At 34.6% G+C, this 25221-nt stretch overlaps 1 protein-coding gene across 1 annotated transcript in view; it reads right to left on the reverse strand.

Moving 5' to 3' along the window:
• Nucleotides 1–3508: 3508 nt before the first annotated feature.
• LOC128984602 (protein arginine N-methyltransferase 1-like) overlaps nt 3509–25221 on the reverse strand; it is a 49614-nt gene continuing 27901 nt past the window's right edge. The window contains exons 4-5 of the mRNA XM_054403939.1: nt 10868–11105; nt 3509–4520 (exon numbers count right to left, since the gene is read on the reverse strand). Of these exons, the coding sequence (XP_054259914.1) occupies nt 4137–4520; nt 10868–11105 (622 nt within the window). The 3' untranslated portion in view covers nt 3509–4136. The remainder of the gene's footprint in view (nt 4521–10867; nt 11106–25221) is intronic.

The raw sequence follows: 25221 nt of genomic DNA on the forward strand, positions 1-25221 counted from the left end.
TTTTAATGAAACAGCTGTTAATTTTAAAATTGTGTTTTAAACAACACACATTTATTGGGAGTTACTGAATTTTATTTTCTGATTTCAAAATTGATTTTCTTCTGTATCATGTCACGTTTTGGAAAATATAACGTTCCATTACGAAATCAGTGGAAATTCCTTTTATCACAGAACTCTTACAATAATTTCTCATTGAGCTATCTAATATCTGTTGTACGGGTTGTTGTCCGACTTTTTCACCAATTTTTCCTATATTTTATCATATTATTCTACAGATCATCATAGGTTCATGAGATTATTGTCATACATGTTTTCAATCATTGGAAAAATCTTCGATTGTGTAATACAATACAAAATAATACAAGTGCAGAAGGGCACATTGCCCGTTTGGGCCGGGTCCATATTTTGTTAAATTAATAGTAGTTTACAGCAACTGGATATTATGTAGAAATATGTGCATGATTTAGAAAGTCATTAACCGTGGTCCACTGGGTTTAACATGATTGAAAATAACACGACATTTTGGCTGTAAAAAAAGGCACAAAGAGTAAATACTATTTAAGCAGCTACTGTCATGACAGAAAGGTCATATTCCTTTTAAACTAGATCACATCATCCTTTATAAGATACGTTGTTTAACAATGCATGTAAACGTCAATATTTATATGCATGGTAACTGCCGATTTACAGTATTTTTTTCTTCTTGAAAATGCGGCATTGCTATGTCATTTGCATTATTTGTTGCCAACGAAGACGCACAACCATATAAACGAGGAGGTCCCTAACAGTCCAAGAATAAAAGCCAACTTCAATTCAAGTATATTCCACTACACCTAACTTTCCATAGATGAATTAGCATAAGCCTTTACAGTAACCCCATTTCGACGGGTTTTCACCAAGCAGCTAATATTATATTCTTGAGTGTGGCAGATTGCGTGAAAATATAATAATAATATATTTGGTTACATTTGGTAATAATATATGTTCGTATTAAGTATAACAAGACAATAGTTTAGTGTACTACTACCATTGACTATAACACTAGTGTTATATAGTCAATGCTGCTACGCATCTGACGATGGAGTTATCTCCGAAACGACCGTAGTTAAGAAGGCCTATCGCCCCTGATTGCGTAGACGGTAAGAACCAAATATATTATTATAACATAGCTAATTTTAACGTAGCCACAACAAAAAGCTGTGATGCACAATGAGAGCTGTTAAAGTAGGATGGTTTACACTGTTTACAGTTAAGTTATTGTTGATATTTTTTTTATTGTTTAGGTGTAATGGTAGAACATTATAGCTTTGGTATATGTGTTATACTATAGCTTACGTAAATTAAAATAACAAAATTTTCTCAAACCGTGTCCTCTTCCATTGCATACACAAATCATGAGTATAACTGCAATAAGCAATGTATACTTATACGCCAGCCCCGTACGAAGGACGGGTAATCTGCTAGTTCTTCAATAAAAACAAACTTCAAAATTTTCAATGGGTCGAGAAGTCTACTTGTGTTGGTTAGTCTATGGCACAGCTTACATATTATACTAAATACCTAACTGATAGAGAACAATATGTAGAAGTATCAAGAACTGAGAAAAATCAAGTTATTAAATTTCAGTCAACATTAGAAAAAGTTAAATATGGAGTACCCCAAGGGTCAATACTTGGACCATTATTATTTATCTGCTACATAAGTGATATGCCGAATTGCTTAAGTAAATTAAACTCTATCAAAAATCAGCTCTGTTTGTACGCCGATGATTCAAACCTTATAATGTCTGCAAAAACTGGTATAGAATTAGAAATTCACTCCTTTGTGGAGTTAGCAAAAATTAAAGATTTATCACTAACGATTTAATTTTGAACACTCAAAACACTCAAAAGACTAACTGCATATCATTTTGCACTAAACAAAGACAAATTAAAGAGGAAATAAATATTTACATTGATAATGAGTAAATTATGCAAGTTGAAAATACTAACTTTCTTGGCCTTATCGTTGATAGAAATCTAAGTTGGAATCTGCACGTGGATAATGTCTTAAAGAAAATTAACTCAGGAATCTATGCCATCAGAAGACTGTATTATCTCTGTGATACGAATGTATTAAAAAGTGTTTATTTTGCCAATGTTCAATCCCATGTTTCTTATGGGATCTGTGTCTACGGTGGAACATCTGCTCAAAATTTGACAAAGATACTAATAGGACAGAAAAGAGCATTAAGGGCCATATTAAACTTTAAGAACAATGAATCTGTCAAAACTTACTTTACTAAATTTGAAATTTTGACTGTTTACAGCTTATACATTTAGAATGCATAATTTTTGTAAAAAATAATATAGTTTTATTACAAATAAAGATATCCACAGCTATAATACTAGGAATAAAAATAAAGTAGTATTACCAAATCATAAATTAGAATTGTTCAAAAGAAAAACTTCATACAACGGTATCAGATTCCTAAATCACATACCAGATCACATAAGAAGCATGCAGGATGATAGAGGTTTCAAAGTGAAATTGAAAGAATTTTTAATACAGAGGGCACTTTATTTATTTGATGACTTTTTAAACTTTAGAACAGATAATTGATCTTAAAATTCAGAAAACAGCAACCTGGAGTAGTGTGATAAATACTGTCCTACTAATAATTTTGATTGTAGCCTACCTATTCATGTAATTATTTATGTTCATTGTTTGACACTATTCATGTAAACATGTATTTACAAATTGTATGAATAAAGATCTTTTGATTTGATTTGATACATAACCCAGTAAGTTATCACCACTTATAGCCTACTTGAATTAAAACCAAAAAAATTATGATATATTTGAATTTTATTTTTTTAAATAAGTGGTAAATAATTAACTGTTTCACGTTCATTGTAAATTTTAAAAACCAATTTTTTTATCTTCGTACACTTTCCGTTGCAAACGCAAAATACAGGTTTAACTGCTATTTACGCACGTTGGGGAGCGAGTCGGTCTAGTGGTAGAACGAGGGGAGGGGCTTCGGTGCCCGAGGTCCTGGGTTCAAAACCCGCCAATCACCAATAGATTTTATGTATGTGATAAATGATGATGCTGCAACCCTCCAGGACTGACCTGAAGTAATGTGTAAAACAGTTCCGGGCTAGAACTAGCATCCTAGAATGTGAAGGTGGGTAAAAAAAAGCTATAAGCATGTTACAAATATATGTCAACTCTGTAAAAGGATGGCTACTCTGCTAATAATAGATCATTTTAGTATCACACTTCATTGCATAATTTATTTCCACTTTCAGACTAGGAAATAACTCTAAAGCCGGATTTTCCTAGGCGCGGAAGTGGAGAGCGGAGAGAGGAACGCAGAGAGCGGACTCCACTTGTCTTAGGTAATTTAATGTTACTGTTTTCCTAGAAGCGTAGCAGAACACCATGTTAATCTCTTTTCCGCTCTCCGCGTTCCTCTCTCCGCTCTCCGCTTCTGCTTCTTAGGAAAACCCAGCTTAAAACAGGATTTATAAAATTTAAATTTATTGGTAAAATGTTTTAGCATACACATGCAAATATAAAAGCTATTCAGAATCATATCAAAATAATCACAGATTGAACTAATATCTTAAACTAAAGGAATTTGAAGGAACTGTTTGATAGGTACCTGATTAGAACTAAGAGGCAGGTTAGAGAACAGGACTAATAAGTTAGGTACTAAAGGACAGATATGTTTCAGTTACTCTCTGATCAAGTGATGAATCATATAATCCAATGAAAATCAATATTGGGAAATTTAGAATAAGGGGCATATAATTAGATAAAAGTAGCTCAGTATACAACAATTAAATATAAAGTTAATATTAAAGTTAAAATACCTGTGAATAAAAATTAAAATTATTTAAACCAAATTGAGGTTGTCTACATTAAAACAGAAAATACTGATAGCGCTATTTAGCAGAAAACACTGAGATATGAGTTGTCTACAGTTCAAAACTACACTAAAGATGGTTACAATATAACTAGAACAGAGCACAGCGTTTTATTGGGAGGCAAGTTATCTTCCCTCATTGAGTCCAGATTTACAGATCAAACTATTCAAGTACCATAGTTCAATCGAAGATAGTTTGATTCTTGACCTGTGCGACTTCACATTAACGCATCCTGTACTTGTTAGTTTCATGCACCTCGCACAATTCTCCCTTAAACTCAATGTCAATAGAGAAGTCGAGATCTCTATTGTTGCGCTTGTTTGGCTTCATGGAAAAGACCCCGTAGATTTCCTCGTTCTTCTTGACGGTCAGATATTCATCCAGGTAGAACACTGTCTGTTTCCAGTGAGAGTAAGGGGCCTCTGGGGCTGTGCTGAATCCTATCCTCTTGTGACACTTTGTGAACTCTATAGTGAAGAAGGTAACGAGGGCTTGAATGTAGTCATTACGACGGACTTGCAGATGGAAAGGCGCTTGAAGGTCCAAGTCCTCCTTAACAACAGTGTACAGATCTACTTCCTTGATTAAGCAGGCATTTGTCACCACCTGAAACATTATATTGGATTTTTAGTGATGCCAACCAACGGGATGAACACCACTGGATGAAAAGGAGATTTAAATTGTTGCTTGAATTACAACAATTCAATCAGCTCATGTTAGTTTCTCTTCAAATGCTAATAGCATATTCAGAGACAAAAAATATTTTAATCATTGCATACAAAATTTGGAATCCAAAAAGCATTTTGAAAGCTTTCCTGGTAAAACTATGGTGTATGGATTTCATAACCATTATTTTACTAGAGACTGTTGTATTTAACCACAACGGGCTCTGTTACTAGTATATATATTTATATATGTGTCCGTTAGCGTAATAACTCGAGCAAAAATGATCCGATTTTGATTAAATTTGGTACAAACGTGTAAACCTACGTTTATTCGAACGAGTTCGCGAACCAGCATAATCGGACCATGGGAACGGGGATTTATGGGGGTAAAAATGGGTTTTTCCCATTTTTGACCATTAAAACAAAAAAAATTCAATTTCTTTTGGAACCGTTTTGTAGAGCTTAGAAAAAAAAATTAATTAGTATATTGAAGCGCTTTTGTATGCCAAACGGTCACGGAGAAAATTCAAAAATAGTGTAATTTGAAATTCCCATGTTATTCTTATGGAGAAAATTAAAACTGTTGTAGTTTACTTGTTTATGGATATCTATCTATACTATTATAAAAAAGAGGTGGTTGCTGTATGTATGGGAAAAGTAAACGCGAAAAATACTGGTCGGATTGGGCTGAAATTTGGCATGATGATAGCTCACATTCCCGATTAACATATAGGCATATTCTTATTTCAAAAATCCTTTCGGGCTCCGCCCCAGTGGCTCTGGAGTTTCCCATCCCATGTTAACCTTATGAGAAATGAAATTATTGAATCTCAACAGCTGTTTCAATTAAACAAGTTGGTTCTGTTCTGTGATGTTCAATAGCATTAAAGTTACAAGGATTACCAACAGGGTGCAGCACTAGCACTATTATTTCTTTTACATTTATGACAACAGCTAATTTGCAACCAAAAGGTGAGTGAGCGTAGCGAACGAACTTCAACCTGGAGGCGAGTGAGCGTAGCAAACGAGCTAACCTGAAGGCAAGTGAGCGTAGCGAACGAGCTAACCTGAAGGAAAGTGAGCGCAGCGAACGAGCTCCAACCTAAAGGTGAGTGAGCGTAGCGAACGAACTTCAACCAGGACGTGATTGAGCCATTAATCACAGTGAAGTACATACACACACCCATAACTACATATTAATTAATAATAGCACTTCGTTTCACATAATAAAGTTAAACCGGCCGATTTTACAGATATTTAACGCCGACGACGACATAACCCCAAACTGGTGTTTATTTGTTGACAGACAACAGACGAAACTAGACCAGCTCAACAAGTGAATTCGATCAGCTGTTATCTAGTAGTCCTAAAGTTCGCCGCTTGAGCGCGTAAGCTTCGAGCGGCCAGGAACGAAGGATTTTACTCAAAGACAGGATTATTCGTTTGACGCCGTCTTCGAAGTAACTTGTCATTACATTCGCCCGTTATCAATGCTTGCACGATCATCAATAATTTGTTTACCGAAGGTTAGCTATATTAGTTAATCACATTGATACGATTTACGTTTACATTTTCGTTTAACATTCGCATTCCCATTTCCAAATTCGATTTTCAATAAATAAATTTAATAACTTCATTTTTGCCAACTTGCATAAAACCCGCCAGTTCCTGCCTGCCAGTGACTAGCGGTGATTATCGTTTGGTTTGATTTCAATCACAATTGGTTTCAAAATTATGATTTCTACGAATGATTATTACGTACGTTTATTCTAATTAATTTACTGTTTTAATGCCCCGAGACTTGTCGTCTGAGTTCTAAGCCCCTAATGGAATATCACCGTAATGTTGATGATATCAATCTTATTTTCAAGTGTAACATAAGACAGCTCGACCTTCTGCTCAAATTCCTCAACAATATAGCGCCTAATTTGAAGTTTACTATGGAAACTGAGCAATCAAGTAAAATTAATTTCCTGGACATCACAATAGAAAAGATTGATAACAGATTAGATTTTAGCATATATAGAAAGCCTACTACGTCAAACCCATCGATATATAACAAACATGGATCGCGCGCTGCATGTGTTGCGTGAGCCGAAACGCGGTCCGGCGCTGTCAGACACCCCTCACCACAGTCCGGGCAACAACGTGCACTGCCACTACTGTCAATATAGCAGCAGAGTCAATATAAGTGCGTGGTTTTTTTTTTCGTAGTAGTATTTCTTCTACGTGATGTACTTTGATCATGCCAGAATCGTGTTCTGCATTCAATTACACAAGCAGAAGAAGTAAGAACAGTTCAATTTCGTACGAAAGAAAATCTCATACGTGATTCAGAAATGTTGAACGAGTGCATAGAATACTTACAGACTTTGAAAATTGAAAAAGTTTCAATTTTGCAGCATCCTAGAAAACCCTTTGCCCTAGGGTTCATGACTAATATATGTTCCATAAGAATTATAACCAGCAGATTATTAGATGACTTAAATTTTTAAGTACATCTTAACATAGGCTATAAGTTTTCTCAAGACGATTTTTTTAGAGCTGTTGTTTTCCACATATCTAACGTGGAGTTTGGGGAGGATAACCACGAAATTAAATGAGCAAAATCCATAGGAAACTTGTTTTTTAAGATACTTCGTTTTAGCAAAGCAAAAGAAACAATCTTAGCAGCTGTAAATGCAAAGGTAGGGATTAGGCAAAAGTTAACAAAACTTGTTTTGTTTAGCAACGTTTGATGTTTTGTACGTGAGTGATTTTGTAGTTTTGGTGTTTAATACAGGGTGTCCCGCAAATAAACAGCCAAACTCCGGGAAATAGTTCTATGGGTCAAAATAAAAAGAAAATCAAGAATAACATTTTTTCCAAAATCGCTTCGTTAACCAAGTCCCATTTTACAACTAAATATCGTAATATTTAAGCTATTTCTTATTCGAACTTTTTGAACTTTGTATTGTTTGATACGGAATAAATATGCTAAATAGAAGTGTCCTTGAAATTTTTGTCATAATAGCCGTTTTTGAGCAATTTAAGTTAAAACAATTAAAATAGCCACCATTTTGAAATTTTATGTTTAATCAAGATGATTTTTTTCTAGCATTGGTCTTATCTATCTTAACCTACATACCAAGTTTTATAAAGATCGGTTGAAAATTTCAAAAATAAAAATGTTTATGTAAAAAAAAAATGTTAGATATCTGGTTAACGAAGTGATTTGAAAAAAAATGCTTGATTTTCTCTTTATTTTGACCCATAGAACCAATTCCCGGGGATGGGCTGTTTACTTACGGGACACCCTGTATATGATATAGTTTTGCAAGATATTTTCCTGAATTTATGTACAAATTAAATTTGTACTAGCAAAGCAAACAAATAAACCTTAGCATATGTAAATGGAAATGTTGGCATTATAGGCAGAAATGAACAAAACATGCTTTATTTAGCAACGTATGATGTTTTGAACACGTGTCCTTATGTAGTTGTGTTGTTTCTTTATGATATTGTTTTATTAAGAAATGTATTTTAATAAATTGAGTGTACGGATTAAATTATAAATATGTAGGCCTACTCTTGTCTTTAATTATCGTTCCTATTTCCTCTGTTCTTATAATTTACCAAGCAAAACTGTTCCAAAACTGTTTTACATTATTGGAGTTTTTATCAAAATATATTGATTATTTTTCAACAAACAAAATCAATTAAACTTACACAATAAACAGTTAATACTGTAAAATGTAGATAACGAATGTTAAACGATGCAATCACATGTTCTGTATGTGTTATTCAAGTGTAAAATAACATTGCATTAAATGAAAGCGCTGCAGGTATGCCCGGAAAGTGGTGGGGGGAGCTGTCTGTAGCCGGACCGCACAGCTGCTACTCAGCGCGCGATCCATTGTGTTTATATATCGATGGTCAAACCAAACCATCCACAGCACCTCTTACCACCCCGTATCACATAAACTGGCCGCCTACAATAGCATGTCGCCTATTAAATGTCCCAATGACACAACAGAACTACAATAGAGAACTCAAAATCTTCAAGCAAATCGCTCTATCTAATGGGTATGACATTAAAATGGTCGATAGCTTAGTAAAGAAGTACAAAAATAAACAAACTCCAAATCAGAATCCAACCCAGCAAAACAAGAAATTCGTCTGCGTAAATTATTCTCATCCCCTGCAACACTGCCTAAAGAATGAGTTGAAAAAGCATGGAATTAAACTAGCTTTCAGAACCAGCAATAAAGTTATAAATAAGTTAAAACCTAAGATTAATAAAAATAAAGCTGACCAATCAAGTGTATATAAAATAAAATGTGCTAGTTGTCCGAGTACGTACATTGGAAAAACAGGACGTTCCTTTAGCATTAGGTACAAAGAACATCGCCCTAACGGAAAAACTGACAAACAAAAATCCATTTTCGCACAACACCTGGTTGACAATAATCACGACTTACTTGATTTGGACAATGCCTTAGAAATTCTGCACGCCTGTATAAATGGAAATAGACTAGACATCCTTGAGGAATATGAGATTTATAAAGCTCATAAAATAAAAAACAACAATGAATCCATACTAAATGACCAACTACAATTTAAATCTCACACTATTTTCAATAACATCATCAAACGAAGCAAGCCAAGGGATCAAAGTCCAAGAGATAATACCGCAACGGCTGGAACGAACTAGCAGATGTCCAGTCAGCATCCGTACACGTACTCATCATGTGCGCGCCAGGCCTGTCTTTTGTTTTTTATGTGTTTTAAATGTTTGTTACCGTGTTACGTGTGTTTATCAAGTTCTTGACGACGCCAAATCCGGTGGATGTATGTATCTGAGGATGGCATTTTGATGTTGAAACGGCCGTAATATATACGGAAACTACGGAGCTGTAACGAGGTAATTGTACAATTATATTACTTGTATTTTTCTAAGTCTACTGGTTACGTTGCAATAAAGTTCAAACTCGAGTATGTATACTTTTTGACTCGACAGTAGATAGTAGTAGATCAATTAGGTCTACCCTTGTTAAATAGTAAATACCCCCGCCGCAGCAAACCTGTAGACTAAGAATTTCAACTTGTCTGATTACATTTTTACTCAAATATTTCCATAAATAAGACATATTTATTCCCTATTTACATAACATTAGATTTAACGAGTGCTTAGGTTTGCTGCTACGGGGAAGGTAAAAAGTGTTTTTTGACCATACGTCAATACTATAGGAGGAAATAAATAAATTTGCCAAATGTTATCAATATAATATCCATAAACAAGTAAACTACTACTATTGTTGTTGTTCAAGTAGCTTATTATTATTTTCTCAGTGTCTATCGTATTATTTTGATTATCTGTTAGGTATATATATGTTGTGGTTGTTTTAAGTGTTAATGTAACTTTGCTGTGTTGCCAACCTGGCTGACGGCCTTTCCGGCCAATGCCTAAAGTGTTTATTTTACATTTCCAGATACCACGCATGGCATCGTGGTATCTGGAAATGTAAATAAAAGCAGCAATAAAGCACTTTTTCATTCATTCATTCAAGTAAACTGCAACAATTTTCATTTTCTCCATAAGTAAGGAATGACATAGGAATTTTTAATTACACAATTTTTAATTTTCTCCGTGACCGTTAGGCATACAAGAGCGCTTCAATATAATTAATTTATTTATTTTTTAAGCTCAACAAAACGGTTTAAAAAGAAATTGCCATTTTTTGGTTTTTAGGGTCAAAAATGGGAAAACCCCATTTTTACCCCATAAACCCCCGTTCCCATGGTCCGATTATGCTGGTTCGCGAACTCGTTCGAATAAATGTAGGTTTACACGTTTGTACCAAATTTCATCAAAATCGGATCATTTTTGCTCGAGTTATCGCGCTAACAGACACATATATATATATATGAATTTGAACGGATGGTGTTTTTGGCCTCTAGGGACCTCAAAACGAAAAATTAAATCGGTCCCGGGTCCAGGTCTTACCATGAGTACTACGGTTATAGCTTATTCCCTATATGGGAAATTCGCTAAAAGATCATGGTTTGGACAATCCTTACAAAAAATCTTTGAAAAATGTCAGGAATGTAGATAGACACCAAATGTAAGCCAACAGAGGCCTCAGTCAACATTGATTGAGATTCTTTACTTGAAAAAAGACAGACTTTTTCATTACACATGAATAACTAGGTATTGTGAATTTAGGTACCTAAATGACAGTAGTTTTTTTTATTTATTTATTATAAAAGTGTCACAGAAGATGTACTGTAGATTGATAGCAATGTTACCTGTTTTGGATCCACAACATCGACCAAGGGCTCACTGATGGCAATTTTCCTGATGGCACTCATGTCAAAACCATAAACATCATCCCACCAGTTTATCTTGTCGTCTTTGTACTGCCGATCCTCGATCCCACAGATAAACAACGTCGCGCGGTCAGGGAACATGAGTCCGTCTGAGGCTAGCCACTTGTCTCGGGCATACAGCACTGTGTCCAACATACTCTCGTAGAAAAGGCAATAACTGAGAACAGTTAAACAAATCTTACTACATCTTGGTTCATGTAAGATTATGTATTCAGTATTCTTAAATTATATACTACAGTACCAGTAAGCAAAGACTATTTCTTAAAAAAAAAATTAAAAAAACATTCAGACTATCTATTCTATATATTAATAAATAAGGCAAGCATGTTTCTTTAAAAACTTTTTTCAGCTCGTGTGCATCGCCAGGAAAATCCACGCATACTGTTAGAAAGATATTTTCCTGTAGATGTGTAGAATCCCCAAATTAAAACAGGCTCAAGAATAAGCACGAAAAATGAATTTAAAAATTATTAAAAAATTACCATGGGCCTTATGGGTTGCCATGCTGTTGACAAAATAACAACGAAATATGAACAGAAAATCAAAACTAATGGAAGAAATTCCAATCACATGTTTTATTTACAGCATGGGGTGAAAATAGAGAAGTCTGTACATTACATATTTTTGGTCGAGTTTTCGGCCACTGGACGACCTCTAGTTCATAATTAAACCATCACCTACTTTACACTGGAGAACTCCAAACAATAGGTAAACAATTGTAAACAAAGGTACAATTGGTAATGTATCGCCTTGTGGAAATTATAGGTACGGTACTTGGTTCTAAAAGCCCAATCATATTAAATAACTGGATTCCAAAGTTTTTGCCAAAAAATTGACTCAATTAATTAAACACGTTTAGGTTAAATGTCAAGTGGCCACTGAAACAAATGTAAAATAAACGGTGTCAGCAATTTGACACATACTTTATTCTATTGGCTTGTCGTCAACAACCCTTTACAGTAGACCCCCTCTTAACCGACCCTAATGGGACCAAGCCTAGGTCGGATAACTCAAAAGGTCGTATAAAACGGACAATCCCTAAAATCATAACATAATGAAGTGCTATTCATTTGGAATTATATAATCATTATTTTGAAATCATAATTGCATTATTTATCAAGTAAACTACTCTTATCTCCTTTTTCCTATTGATAGAAAAGTCACAAATAAACACAAAACACGGTTAAGTCAAATAGGCCTACTTTCAGTGGAATATATTATAATACTAGGCAAGAGTCAATAAAATTCCTATTTTAATAACTTTAGTACTGTAATTTATTAATTGATGCTTTACAAATCCATCGTAATACGGTACAGAACCTTTTGTCAAAATTAAAGATACAAGCAACCATTTTGTTACAAGACAGGACGTTTATTTATTGCCTCTCACTGGAGGCTCGAGGCACAAAAACTATCTTGACCTTGGAGCTGTTAACCCCCCTTCCCTGCCCTCCCTACAAGTTGCGTTGTTTGTTTACTCCAGCGATAAGATAATCAGTTCTCAAAATCGTAACACACTTTATTATGTTATACATTTGCCGCACAGACAACAAACAGATCAGATGCGCTCGAGCTACGAACGATGATGACAAACTGACAATAGGCTGTGCTATATTTTTTGTGAGCAACACAAAATAACTTATTCTTAGTCATATCCTGTGGAGATAAGCGTATGGTTCGGCTCTCATCGCCCAGCGTGGGAGCGGAAATGGCGAAATTCCTAGAAACAATGACAATGTGTCGAAACATGAAATGAAATTCAATGAGCTATTGACGTAAGTAATCTAGTCTTACAATAATATCTACAGCTCAGGGGCTTAACAATGACTTTAAACTAAGGAATATGTCGGTCTTAGTCACTAACAAGGCTACAAGATCACGCCACTCATCCTACACTCATCTCCATTCATACTTAAAATACCTACTTTGTATGGTCGCATTTCAATGAAAAGTATAATATTTAATGGGGGAATCACGAAAGTTGCAATAACTTTTGAACCTTATTTTTTTAACAGCAATAGGGGTTGTACCATTTTGTTTAGAATAGAGTTAAAAGGACCATAACATACTAAATTTTTACTAAAAGAAGTGAGAACCTGCCACATTGCACAGTAGCTATTAAGCACCACCGTCAGGTTGGAGAGGTAACAAGTATGTACCCGTCTAGGTGTCACCATGACAATATACCACCACATATGTATCTGAGGTGGCGGATTGTTGTGCTTGCTCCTGTAGGCCTTGGTTTCCTAGACCACGTCGGACGAATCGCGCCGGACAGAAAGCGTGATTACGTCATCGCGCCAGAATCTAAAGTATAGCTGGCAATGGGGATGGTTTCCTACACGACGTGGGCGCGGACGCTGCACCGCCTGTTCGACGTGACGAACCGGCACACCACGCCGGAGATATCTTTCAGTTGACTTCAGCGTGGTGCGCCAAGCACGACGTCAGAGTTATTTGGTTAATCATATTGAGTAAGTTTACGTGAAGTTACTGTATTAGTGAAACTTTAGATGGAGTCAAATGTGTTCACATCAGAACAAGATGATGCACTTATCGATTTGGTCCGAGAAAAACCTGTAATTTTTTACTTATCTAAAAAAAAAAATACAAAGATGTTCTTGTGAAGAAAAAAGTTTGGATGAAAATGAGCTTGGGAAAGACGGCATCGTATTATTCCAGGTCTTTGTTTAAAGATTGTATGGTGATCTTCTCTTAAACATAATGAAACCTACATTTATTCTAACGAGTTCGCGAACCAGCATGATCGGATAATGAGAACGGGGTTTTATGGGGTAAAAATGGGTTTTTCCCATTTTTGAACCAAAAAAACAAATAATTTAGTATACTGAAGAGTTATTATGCGCCTAATGGTTACGGAGAAAATTCCAAAAAAATTTAAATTTAAAATTCCCATGTTATTCTTATGGAGAACAAGTAAACTGTTGTAGTTTGCTTGTTTGTGAACATATTTTGATCAAATTTGGAAAATGTTTTTATTTCTTGCTAACTATTAACATTTAAAAAAAAAAAACCAGTTTTACCCTCCCTGATGCAGCAAACCTAAATACTTGTTAAACTAATTCTATTTAAATAGGAAATAAATGTTATATTTTTAAGTAGACATTTTAGTGTAAATCCAATCAGGCAAATGGAAATTCGCTTAGTCTGCAGGTTTGCTGCGGCGGGGGTATTTTACATTACCGCATATATGTAAAAAAAAATCACTATATTTACAAAAACTGAGATATAAATTTTATTCTAAATGTAATAAGGAAAAAAAAATATGTAGTTTCACCCTGTTTTTCTTTATAAACTCTAAAAATCACGACACACAACAACAGTACAATGTAAACATTCGTTCCCTAGCAACCGAAACAAACAATGACATATGGAAAAACTATCACAGAACAAGATAAATAGTTCGGGAAACGGCCGTCTTTTATACTCAACATGAAGCCCAGAATGTCCTGAACACGTTAGTATTCCCAATGGCCAGGTTTGTTCGATCTTGTGGGATTATATCAACTGACCGTAGGCCTGTCAAGTCGCCGTAATTACGGCGATTGACACTTGTGGCAAAAAAATAGTCGCTGTAATTACGTCGATTGACGCCTAGAGGGTTAAAGAGTAACCAAAAATTGTGTATCATCACAAAATAAACATTCCTTGCAAGTCCACTGCATGCTAAATATCAGAGCAATAATAACCATAGTTGAAACTGGTTGGTACAACTACAGCAGCCTTCATAACTGCGTGTGCTGCAGCTCCGCCCATCCACACCTCAATGTCAATAACGTGACATTGCGGTCAACTCCTCTTGTCGGCGAAGGGGATTCTCAAATTTAATAATTCGATTTTACAAAACATTACACAATATCTATTTATAATTTTAAAACCCAACTAGTGTCCCCCTGTTCGATTCATTTTAATCATTATAAATCAAAATTAAGTAAAGAAAAATTAATGACAAATTTAAAAATTAACAAAAAAAATATTTATATATATATTTCTGAACACTAGGTCTAAAGCTATATTAATAAATAACAATAAGGAACTAACAAAAAATACCCCCGCCGCAGCAAACCTGTAGACTAAGCGAATTTCAACTTGTCTGATTACATTTTTGCTCAAATATTTCCATAAATAAGACATATTTATTCCCTATTTCAATAGCATTAGATTTAACGAGTGCTTAGGTTTGCTGCTACGGGGAAGGTAAAAAGTGTTTTTTGACCATACCTTAATAGTATAGGATGAAAAAAATAAATTTGCCAAATTTTATCAATATATATCCATAAACAAGTAAACTACAACAGTTTTAATTTTCTCCATAAGGGTCAATTTCAAATTGAGGGAGAATTCATGTCCCACCAATTTTTTTCAGTTATTTATTTGATTACAATTTTAAATTAATATTCCAGTGATAGTTCTTTATATGAAGCACCCTATGGATATGAAAAAAATAATAATTTGTTAATTTATAGTGTTCAAATTAATTTTTTAAAGCCATTTTCGTCAGGTCGCTAACTGTCTCCACCAGCCAAAGTCATTCCATATAGCAGTGTATTTCATAAATAAAACGATTTAAAAAATTTTTGAATGCGTTTTAATATTCCCTAATACTCCTTATTTCCATATGAAAAGAGTTTTCAAACTTAATAGTAACATGAAACACATTATTTGATAATATATGTGCGTCCCCGCTATACGGCGCCGATCGTACACGGCATTTTGAAATTGCCGCCAAGCCGACGAAAACGCGGGAAGAAGGACGGCTTGGTCGTCTGTTTATCTGTGAACGATACACGAGTTGGTTTGTGCGCTGTTTTCAGCAAATTCATTTTGGAATTATTTAACAAAAAACTTCTATTTAGGTAAGTGTTGAACGTATGTTAATTATGAATCAGGTCGCTAACGTTTATAATTTGCTTACTGATAGAGGAAATGTTTTAAAAAGCTTCAATACGTAACAACAAATTAACTCTGCCCTAACCTCAAAGTTTGTTTGGCCCCATGCGGGGTTTGCCGATTCAGTGTAGACAAAGACGTCCAAATTACTCAGGTCGCTAACGATCAGATCGCTAGCGTTGTCGACCTGACGCGATCATGACCGTCAGATCGCTAACATTGTCGACCTGACGGAATCTCGTTGCTCATATCGCTTACGTCAGCGACCTGGTTAAATCTTACTGAATAATGCGAATAACGTAAAAAAACCTTTTTATACAACTTTGATGATACTCAAAACTTTTACAAACTTATGAGTTTTTCAAATAATCTGTTTTACTGCTTGAAAAGAAAGACACTCATAATTAGAATCTCTCTTTTTAGTGATTTTTGTCTTTTCTAAATTTTATATAATTGGACTATAGATTTTTTTATATGATTCAATTGTAATAAAACTAAGTATTTTTATAAAACTTTTCTTGTTATTTTCAAATGTTTAATTTATTTAGGCCTCTACAAAAACACATTCAAAATATTGTTTTTGTACTGGTTCATAAAATATTCGAACAGATAATTGGCTTGAGTGTTTTCAATGACTTTATAAGACATTATTTTCACACTTGTAACAAACTTTGTTTGTTACAGGTGCTCTGAATATTTTATGAAATGGTGAAGGTAAAGAAGAAAGAGACACATCTCGTAGAGAACTCGGCTAAATATGAAAGACAAAAGGAACTGGCCCGTGAGAGGCAGCGTCGATTTAAGGCTAATATGACTGAAGAACAGTTGGAAAAGAAAAGAGCACGAGACAGGGAAAGACGAAAGCGATTAAGAGAAGAGAAGATAATAAAACCAATTGCAGAAATGAAGGCAGGAGAGCAGAAAAAAAACCAGAAAATTATGGAAAAAGTATTCGGCAACTTACTGAAAAAAACAAAAGACTTTGGAAAACGCCATGAGAAACACCCCACCTCAATCAGACGATGAAGATGAACCCGAACCGGTACAAGTGTCAAGGCAGAAGAAAAGAGGAAGGAAGGAAGTAAGCCGTAACAAAAGTAAGGCATACAGAACAATTAAAAAGCAGGCAGAAGAAATAGAAAACCTAAAGCGAAACCTAGAGAAATATAAAAAGAGACTTCATCGGCAGAAAATTAAAAGCCAAGAGACGTGTTCTCCTTCTCCAAATAAAAAAGTGAGAGAGTTAGTTGCAACTGAACGTGTATCACCAAAAATTAGAAAAAAACTCTTTGCTGCATTTGCATTAGAAAAGCAAATTAAATATCAGATGAAAGCTGTCAGTTCAAAGACAAAAGACAAGCAGATAATGTGCAAAGTATTAGGAAGTAAAATATTAAAAAAGTATAGGTCTCAGGCATGTTTTAAAGAATTGATTCCTTACAAGTTCAATAAAGTTCAAGGAAATTCTGACAGTGGAAAACCTGATTTAACATACTCTAGAAAAAAGTACAACACAGTCAGGATAAAGGAAGTACAAACATTGAAAAAATTCTTTGAAGACGACTCTGTATCAAAAATGTGTCCAGGTAAAAGAGACTATGTAAGAAAGGGGAAGACTAAAGTGCAGCGGAGGATTCTCCTGGACACTTTAAGGAATTTGTTCGTCCGATTCGTTAAGGAAAATCCTAACTTGAACATTAGTTACACTACTTTCACCAGATCTAGGCCATTTTGGGTAACCAGGCCAAATAATCGTGACAGAGAAACCTGTGCCTGTGTGCATCACGAAAATTTCCAATTTTTGGTGAGCGCTTTAAAAAGTGCAAAGGTGATTAAAGAGTCCAGCACCAGTGATGTTTTAAATTCATCAGTCTGCTCAGTGAAAAATGAGAAATGTATGAAGAATGCATGTAATAAGTGCAAATTGAAAGGTGTGAAGTTTTGTGATTACACAGATGAAGAGATCAAATACTATAAGTGGGAAAAGATAACGGAAGATAAGATAATCAAAGGAGCAGTGAAAAAGATCCAGAGGGTTGTGAAAAGCGAGAAAGTTGCTCTAATCTCAGAAGTGATTGATTTGTTCAAGAAATTGTTGCCTTCTTTTAAAAATCACGTTCATGCAATGATTCATCAATTAACTGAGTTGAAGAGACTGAAAAAAAATCTAAAAGAGGGAGAACTTGTGTTCCAAGTTGACTTCTCCCAAAACTACATAGCCAAATACACTTCGGAAATACAATCTATGCACTTTGGTGCTTCAAAGCGCCAAATTTCATTGCACACAGGAGTGAGATACAACCTTGAGGAAGGCAATACTACAGCCGAATCATTCTGCACGGTATCAAACAACTTAGATCACCACTGCCATGGGGTTTGGGCCCACCTACGACATCTAAAAAATTTCCAATGACTAAAACTGTTCATTTTTTTTCGGACAGTCCGTCATCTCAATATCGAAATCGGGGAAACATTCACTTTATGAGTATGTTGTTGCCAAAGATTTTCCCAAATCTCAAATGTTTCACCTGGAATTTTTCAGAGCCGGGCCACGGGAAAGGCCCCATGGACGGCGTGGGAGGATCCATTAAGCAAAGTGCTGATCAGCATGTTAACCACGGAGCTGATATCAAGTCTGCTTCTGATTTGGTTGAATTATTAAAGGACAAAAGTATGGTGAAGCTTATTGAAGTCACAGAAGCTGAAGTGGAAGAGATTAAAAAGTTAATGCCTGCAAAACTTCCTCTCCAAAAAGGTATTATGCAAGTGAGGCAACTATGTTTAGGGAAAGGGAACATGACTGCACGAAAAATGTCTTGTTTTGTTTGTGCTCCATCCAAAAAGTGCAAACACTACCATTTTATGAATGTTGAACACTCCACTGCACCATCAACAACTCCAACTCCAACTCCAACCACACCAACTCCACCATCAGCTGCTGCACGGAACACGGCCGCTTCTTCTTCATCAACGTCAAATAAAAGAAAGTTAACGGTGGACAATGTGAACGGTTCATCTTCGGATGACGAGTTTGAACCATGGGTTGCTGCACGGAACACTGCTTCTTCTTCATCAACATCAAATAAAAGGAAGTTAACAGTGGACAATGTGAACAGTTCATCTTCGGATGACGAGTTTGAACCATGGGTTGCTGCACGGAACACTACTTCTTCTTCATCAACATCAAATAAAAGGAAGTTAACGGTGGACAATGTGTATGGTTTGTCAGATGAAGAGTTGGAACCAAGGGTTAAAGCTAGCCCAGTAAAATGTACAGCACTAAATCAGACTGATGTTGATTCAACACTCAAACAAGGAACGCACGTAATTGTTTCATTTAATCGTGGAAAACAAAAACGTAAAGAACTTTATGTCGGAGTGCTTCAATCAAAAATTGATAGTGAAGATGAAGTGTCAGTAATGTTCTTGAAAATGTATGCTAATGACCCATCCATGTTCTTTGCAAATGAAAGTGATGTTGCGTATGTTTCCATCAGCCACATTTTAGGAGTTCTCCCTGATCCTGATCCTGTTGCAGTAGGCAGTAGACTTTTTTATAAATTCAAGGGACCTGTTCTGTTGTAGACCAGTTATGTTTAGTTTACTTTTACTTTTATTTACTTTATTTTTCTTAAACGTAAGACAACACTAATTGTCCTTTTCTACATAACAAATGTTTGTAAGTTGTATGTTTATTATGTCATTCTTAACGTCGTAATCTCCCTGAGGCCCAAATGTGATCAGATCGCTAAGGTTAATCATGAAACAAATTTTGGCCAAAACAACAAATTTGTTTAATGTAAACATCCTACAATAGTAGTATGGTACTTTAGCCATCTTAGGTTTTGTTTGAAAACCCTGTTGTAGTCGAGTTTGCTCATTCGGTATACTCTAGCGCAGTTCTTGGTGACAGACGACGTCAGATCACTAACGGTGAATCAGGTCGCTAACGCTCACTAAAATGCTTGTTAAATCTTCAAAACTATGAATTTTCATTCCAGTTTTATTTTATTTTGTCCGTATGGTACTTTAGCCATCTTAGGTTTTGTTTTGAAAACATTGTTGTAGTCGAGTTTGCTCATTTGGCATACTATTGCGCAGTTCTTGGTGACAGACGACGTCAGATCGCTAACGGTGAATCAGGTCGCTAACGCTCACTAAAATGCTTGTAAAATCTTCAAAACTATGAATTTTCATTCCAGTTTTATTTTTTTTTTCCGTATATATATATGCTCTTTTATTTATAGTAACTTTAAAAAAGAGAAAAAATAATTTGCTTAAAGATTTGCAAGTTTTCTAGACGATGACATTGAATTTATCAAACATTTCACTTTTACACAAATTTTGTATATATATATAAAAAAAATTAATATATTTCAATGATACAAAGCCTTTCTATCTAAATAAATTACTTGATAACCTGTGTTATACTCTCTCCAAGATTGTATTTCTTTTATTTTTTTTTGTTAAAAAAACGTTAGCGACCTGATGAAATTTCAGAGGTTAAGTTGGTAATTCATGGAAAAAAGGTAAAAAATAAGTAATTAAGCTCTGTTAAGTATATCATTGTAATTGTTAAGATATTGTGCAACAGTTAACAAACAATATATGTAATTTTAAGTAATTTTTTTTCTTTTTATTTCTTTTTCCATATTATCCCTCAATTTGAAACTGACCCATAAGAATAACATGGGAATTTCAAATTACACTATTTTTGAATTTTCTCCGTGACCGTTAGGCATACAAAAGCTCTTCAATATAGGTACTAAATTATTTCTTTTTCTAAGCTCAACAAAACGGGTTAAAAAGAAATTGCCATTTTTTTAGGGTCAAAAATGGGAAAACCCCATTTGAATAAGTTGCTGGTTCGAGAACTCGTTCGAATAAACGTAGGTTCAAAATCGGATCATTTTTGCTCGAGTTATCGCGCTAACGGACACATATATAAATATATATATACTAGTAACAGAGCCCGTTGTGGTTAAATACAACGGTCTCTAGTAAAATAATGGTTATGAAATCCATACACCACTTTACTCACTAATATTAATGATACAGATTAAGCACTTAACATTTGGAATCACACACTTAACATAAGGAACACACTTTAAACACAAATGAAAATTGTTAACAACAACATTTAATCAAAGAAAAATCTATTAAATAACAATCTATATATATATTTCCGTAAGTCAAATTTTTGTAAAGAAATTGTGAGTGACTGGATGGCCGTAGAAGGATGGGAGGGGTCTTATTTTAAAGGTCTTGACGTGAATTTTGAGGGAAAACTATTCATTTTTCTTATTTTTTTACCATAAATTCGCAACAGAATAAAACTTTTCCCATTAAAACAACATGGGGTTTAATTTGTTTACATCTTTTGAAATTAAAACAGCTGGCGCCATAGATTTGAAAACAGTGATCAATACACACATTTGGTTTACTTTTAGCCAGTCAACTATGAAATGTATACACTATACTAAAACTGAAATATTGAAGATTAGTCGGAAAAACGTCTGCATTCTTTGTTTATATTTAAATCATATACTCAAGTTTCATTTTTTCATGCTTTTACGTTATTGTCGTGTTAAAGGAATAAACGACATAGAATAAATATTCTGTATGAATAATCAAAGAGTCAAAATTAAATCTAACTTCTGTTTTGTTTTTATTTTTAAATCATATGTTCAAGTTTATTTTAAATGATGTTTTCTTTATATTTCTACACATTTTAAGGTTAAGGTTGTGTAAATATATACAACTAAAATAACCTATAAATGTTATTGGTTCTAAAATGGTGTATTTGCATTCCTTCGTAAGTAAAATAAATATTCTGTATAAATAATCAAAGAGTCGAAATTAAATCTAACTTCTGTTTTGTTTTTATTTTTAAATCATATGTTCAAGTTTATTTTAAATGATGTTGTTTTCTTTATATTTCTACACATTTTAAGGTTAAGGTTGTGTAAATATATACAACTAAAATAACCTGTAAATGTTATTGGTTCTAAAATGGTGTATTTGCATTCCTTCGTAAGTAAATTTTTTTAGTGCAGTGAATATACAACGTAGAGTAATCATATTCGATCATCTATACTATTATAAAGAAGAGGTGGTGTCTGTGTGTGTGTTTGTATGAGCTAATCTCAAAAACTACTGGTCGGATCGGGCTGAAATTTGGCATGATGATAGCTCACATTCCCGATTAACATATAGGCATATTTTTATCCCAAAAAATCCTTCGGGGCTGGCTCTGGAGTTTCCCATGTTAACCTTATGAGAAATGGAATTAATGAATCTTAACAGCTGTTTCAATTAAACAAGTTGGTTATGTTCTATGATGTTCAATAGCATTAAAAGTTACAAGGATTACCAACAGGGTGCAGCACTAGCACTATTATTTCTTTTACATTTATGACAACAGCAAAAGGTGAGTGAGCGTAGCGAACGAACTTCAACCTGGAGGCGAGTGAGCGTAGCGAACGAGCTAACCTGAAGGCAAGTGAGCGTAGCGAACGAGCTAACCTGAAGGAAAGTGAGCGCAGCGAACGAGCTCCAACCTAAAGGTGAGTGAGCGTAGCGAACGAACTTCAAAAAGAACCGAAATTTCTTAAACCATGTCCTCACTCATAACTGCTATAAGCATTTGATACTTATATGCCAACCCCGTACGAAGGACGGGTACTCTGCTAGTACTTTTATAAAATCACCAGGGATTCAAGATGTTTTGATATGTAGGCTGCTGGATATACAGGGTGATCAACTCAAGGAGGCCACCATTAGGATATCGGAAACGGTAAGAATTAGAGAAAACTTTAAATGGGGGACCTTCCTTTATTTTTTTTTTGCAGTTAAAAATATGATTTTATTTTTTCAAAATTCAGCCGCCATTTTCCAAAATGGCGGCCAACTTTGAAATTTCTTACGGAACACCCTATATTTTATCATGTTTTCGGATAGAACATGCAATTTAAAAACTTTTTTATTCTTGAAATTTTTTCGATAAACCCACTCGTTTAGGAGTTACAGCCTATGGAAAAATGACTTCCGGTGTACATTTTACATCATGTAGCTCCTAAAATAGTAGGTTTATAGCGAAAATGTAAGTCAAATAAGTCTTAAAATTGCATCCTCATTCCATAAAGACCATAAAATACACAGTTTTCCACTTTTCAAGTTTGCCGCCATTTTGGAAAATGGCCGCCATTTTTAAAATAATAGAATTACTATTTTTAAAGAATTTTATGGTCTTTTTGGAATGAGGATGCAATTTTAAGACTTATTTGACTTATTACTCTTCGCATTTTCGCTATAAACCTACTTTTTAGGAGCTACATGATGTAAAATGTACACCGGAAGTCATTTTTCCATAGGCTGTAACTCCTAAACGAGTGGGTTTATCGAAAAAATTTCAAGAATAAAAAAGTTTTTAAATTGCATGTTCTATCCGAAAACATGATAAAATATAGGGTGTTCCGTAAGAAATTTCAAAGTTGGCCGCCATTTTGGAAAATGGCGGCTGAATTTCGAAAAAATAAAATCATATTTTTAACTGCAAAAAAAAATAAAGGAAGGTCCCCCATTTAAAGTTTTCTCTAATTCTTACCGTTTCCGATATCCTAATGGTGGCCTCCTTGAGTTGATCACCCTGTATATTATTTTCATTATAAGTACTGTAATTAATATGAACGCCAGGGGAATACCACAAAGGCGGGGAACTGTTCATAGGAATGACAGTGCGCGTAGGAGAGCAAGAGTAGATAATGACGAACTTAATCAAGATATGTTACAACCCCTTTTTAGGAGACCCATGGTAGACGAGAGAAATGTAAAGATCCATGATGCAGGATTATTGGACCAAGAGTGCATTCAATGTAGTGCTCTTCATTTTAGAGAAGAACTAACGAATAATCATTTTATGACATGTTGCCATAACGGACTTATTAACCTTCCTCAGTCAAAAACTATTGTAGAACTTAAAAGTTTGTTTGAAGAGAGCCCACAACTGTATAGCCTAAATTCATTCGACAATGCAACAGTGCGATGGCTTTTGCTTATTTTTCAGCCAGTAAGAAAGATATTCCAGGAAAAGGACCATACTGTTTCAAAATTCAAGGACAGATTTATGGTTCAATCTCAGATTTGCTGCCTCAACATGACGAAGACCCCGTGTATGGCCAATTGTACATTATTGACACATCAACAGCAACAGAAATTCGTCAAAGGCGTCGAGAAAATAGTGACTTAAAACCTGAAATATTGTCAAAACTAGCTGAAATTCTATTAGAAAATCCATTTGCACAAATTTACAAAAGAGCTTCGGAAGAAATTGTTGTACAAGGTGACAGTGAATTAGAACTTAGGTTTGTAGACAGGATAAATATGGATCGTCGTAGGTATAATAAGCCTATTGCAGATGAAATTGCAGGCGTCTTCAATTCATCTGAAGGCGAACCTCCAATGAATTTTTAAAATTCCAAACAGGGAAGCTTTTATTTATCCTCATTAACCACAAGACCAAAGCTACCTTAGTAAACCAGTATTTATTCACAAACAATGATATGTTTGCTGCCTTTTCATGTTAAACCACTGGAGTGATTCAAATTATTTATTGAAAATGACATCAACAAAAGCAAACAAAGAAGAACAACAAACTGGTTTTTACACAAAAGATATGGTGTAGGGATGCCTATTCTGACACATAGATAATGTTATTCTGAGTTTGTTTAAATACCGGTATTGCAAAAAGTTGTTTTACATTTGAGCTTTTTAGGGACTTATGTCCCTACAAGCCACACTAGTATAACAATAAGCTGTTAAATTATTAACACATGTTTTGTATGATTAGATTATGAATATTGGTAAACCAATTATTGCCATCTATAAAAATTATTGGTTTTTCTTTTCAGAGTCGGGTTAGCTCTTCTACCCGACCGATTTCCATAATTTTGGGCTTAAACTAAAGGTATGGACGCATTATAGATTTGCCATCAAGCATCGGCATTCATTTTGACGTATATTTCGAGCTATAGGCCTACACAAACTGCCTCCCTGTACATTTCGTATGGGAGTTAAATTTGTTTTTTTTTTCGAGTTCGTTGGGCTCTTCTACCCGACCGATTTTCATAATTTTGGTCTTCAAAAAAGCTATGCAAGCACATATTTGTCATCAAGCATCATGATTCATTCATCTAATGTATTACTCGATGAAAAATATAAATTAGATTTTTTCGAATTTTTACTTCAATTAAAGATGTATTCCAGCAGTTCTAATTACATTACTCTATAATGTTGTGGTCTAAAAACCTTTAGTGAAATACCAGCTTTCATTTGAGCTGTTGATTATTTAGATCGGACTACCT

Source organism: Macrosteles quadrilineatus, unplaced genomic scaffold, assembly GCF_028750875.1.
Source record: "Macrosteles quadrilineatus isolate MER2022 unplaced genomic scaffold, UCM_ALF_1.0 Scaffold_2__2_contigs__length_208266976, whole genome shotgun sequence".
In the NCBI taxonomy this organism is placed as follows: Eukaryota; Metazoa; Arthropoda; class Insecta; order Hemiptera; family Cicadellidae; genus Macrosteles; species Macrosteles quadrilineatus.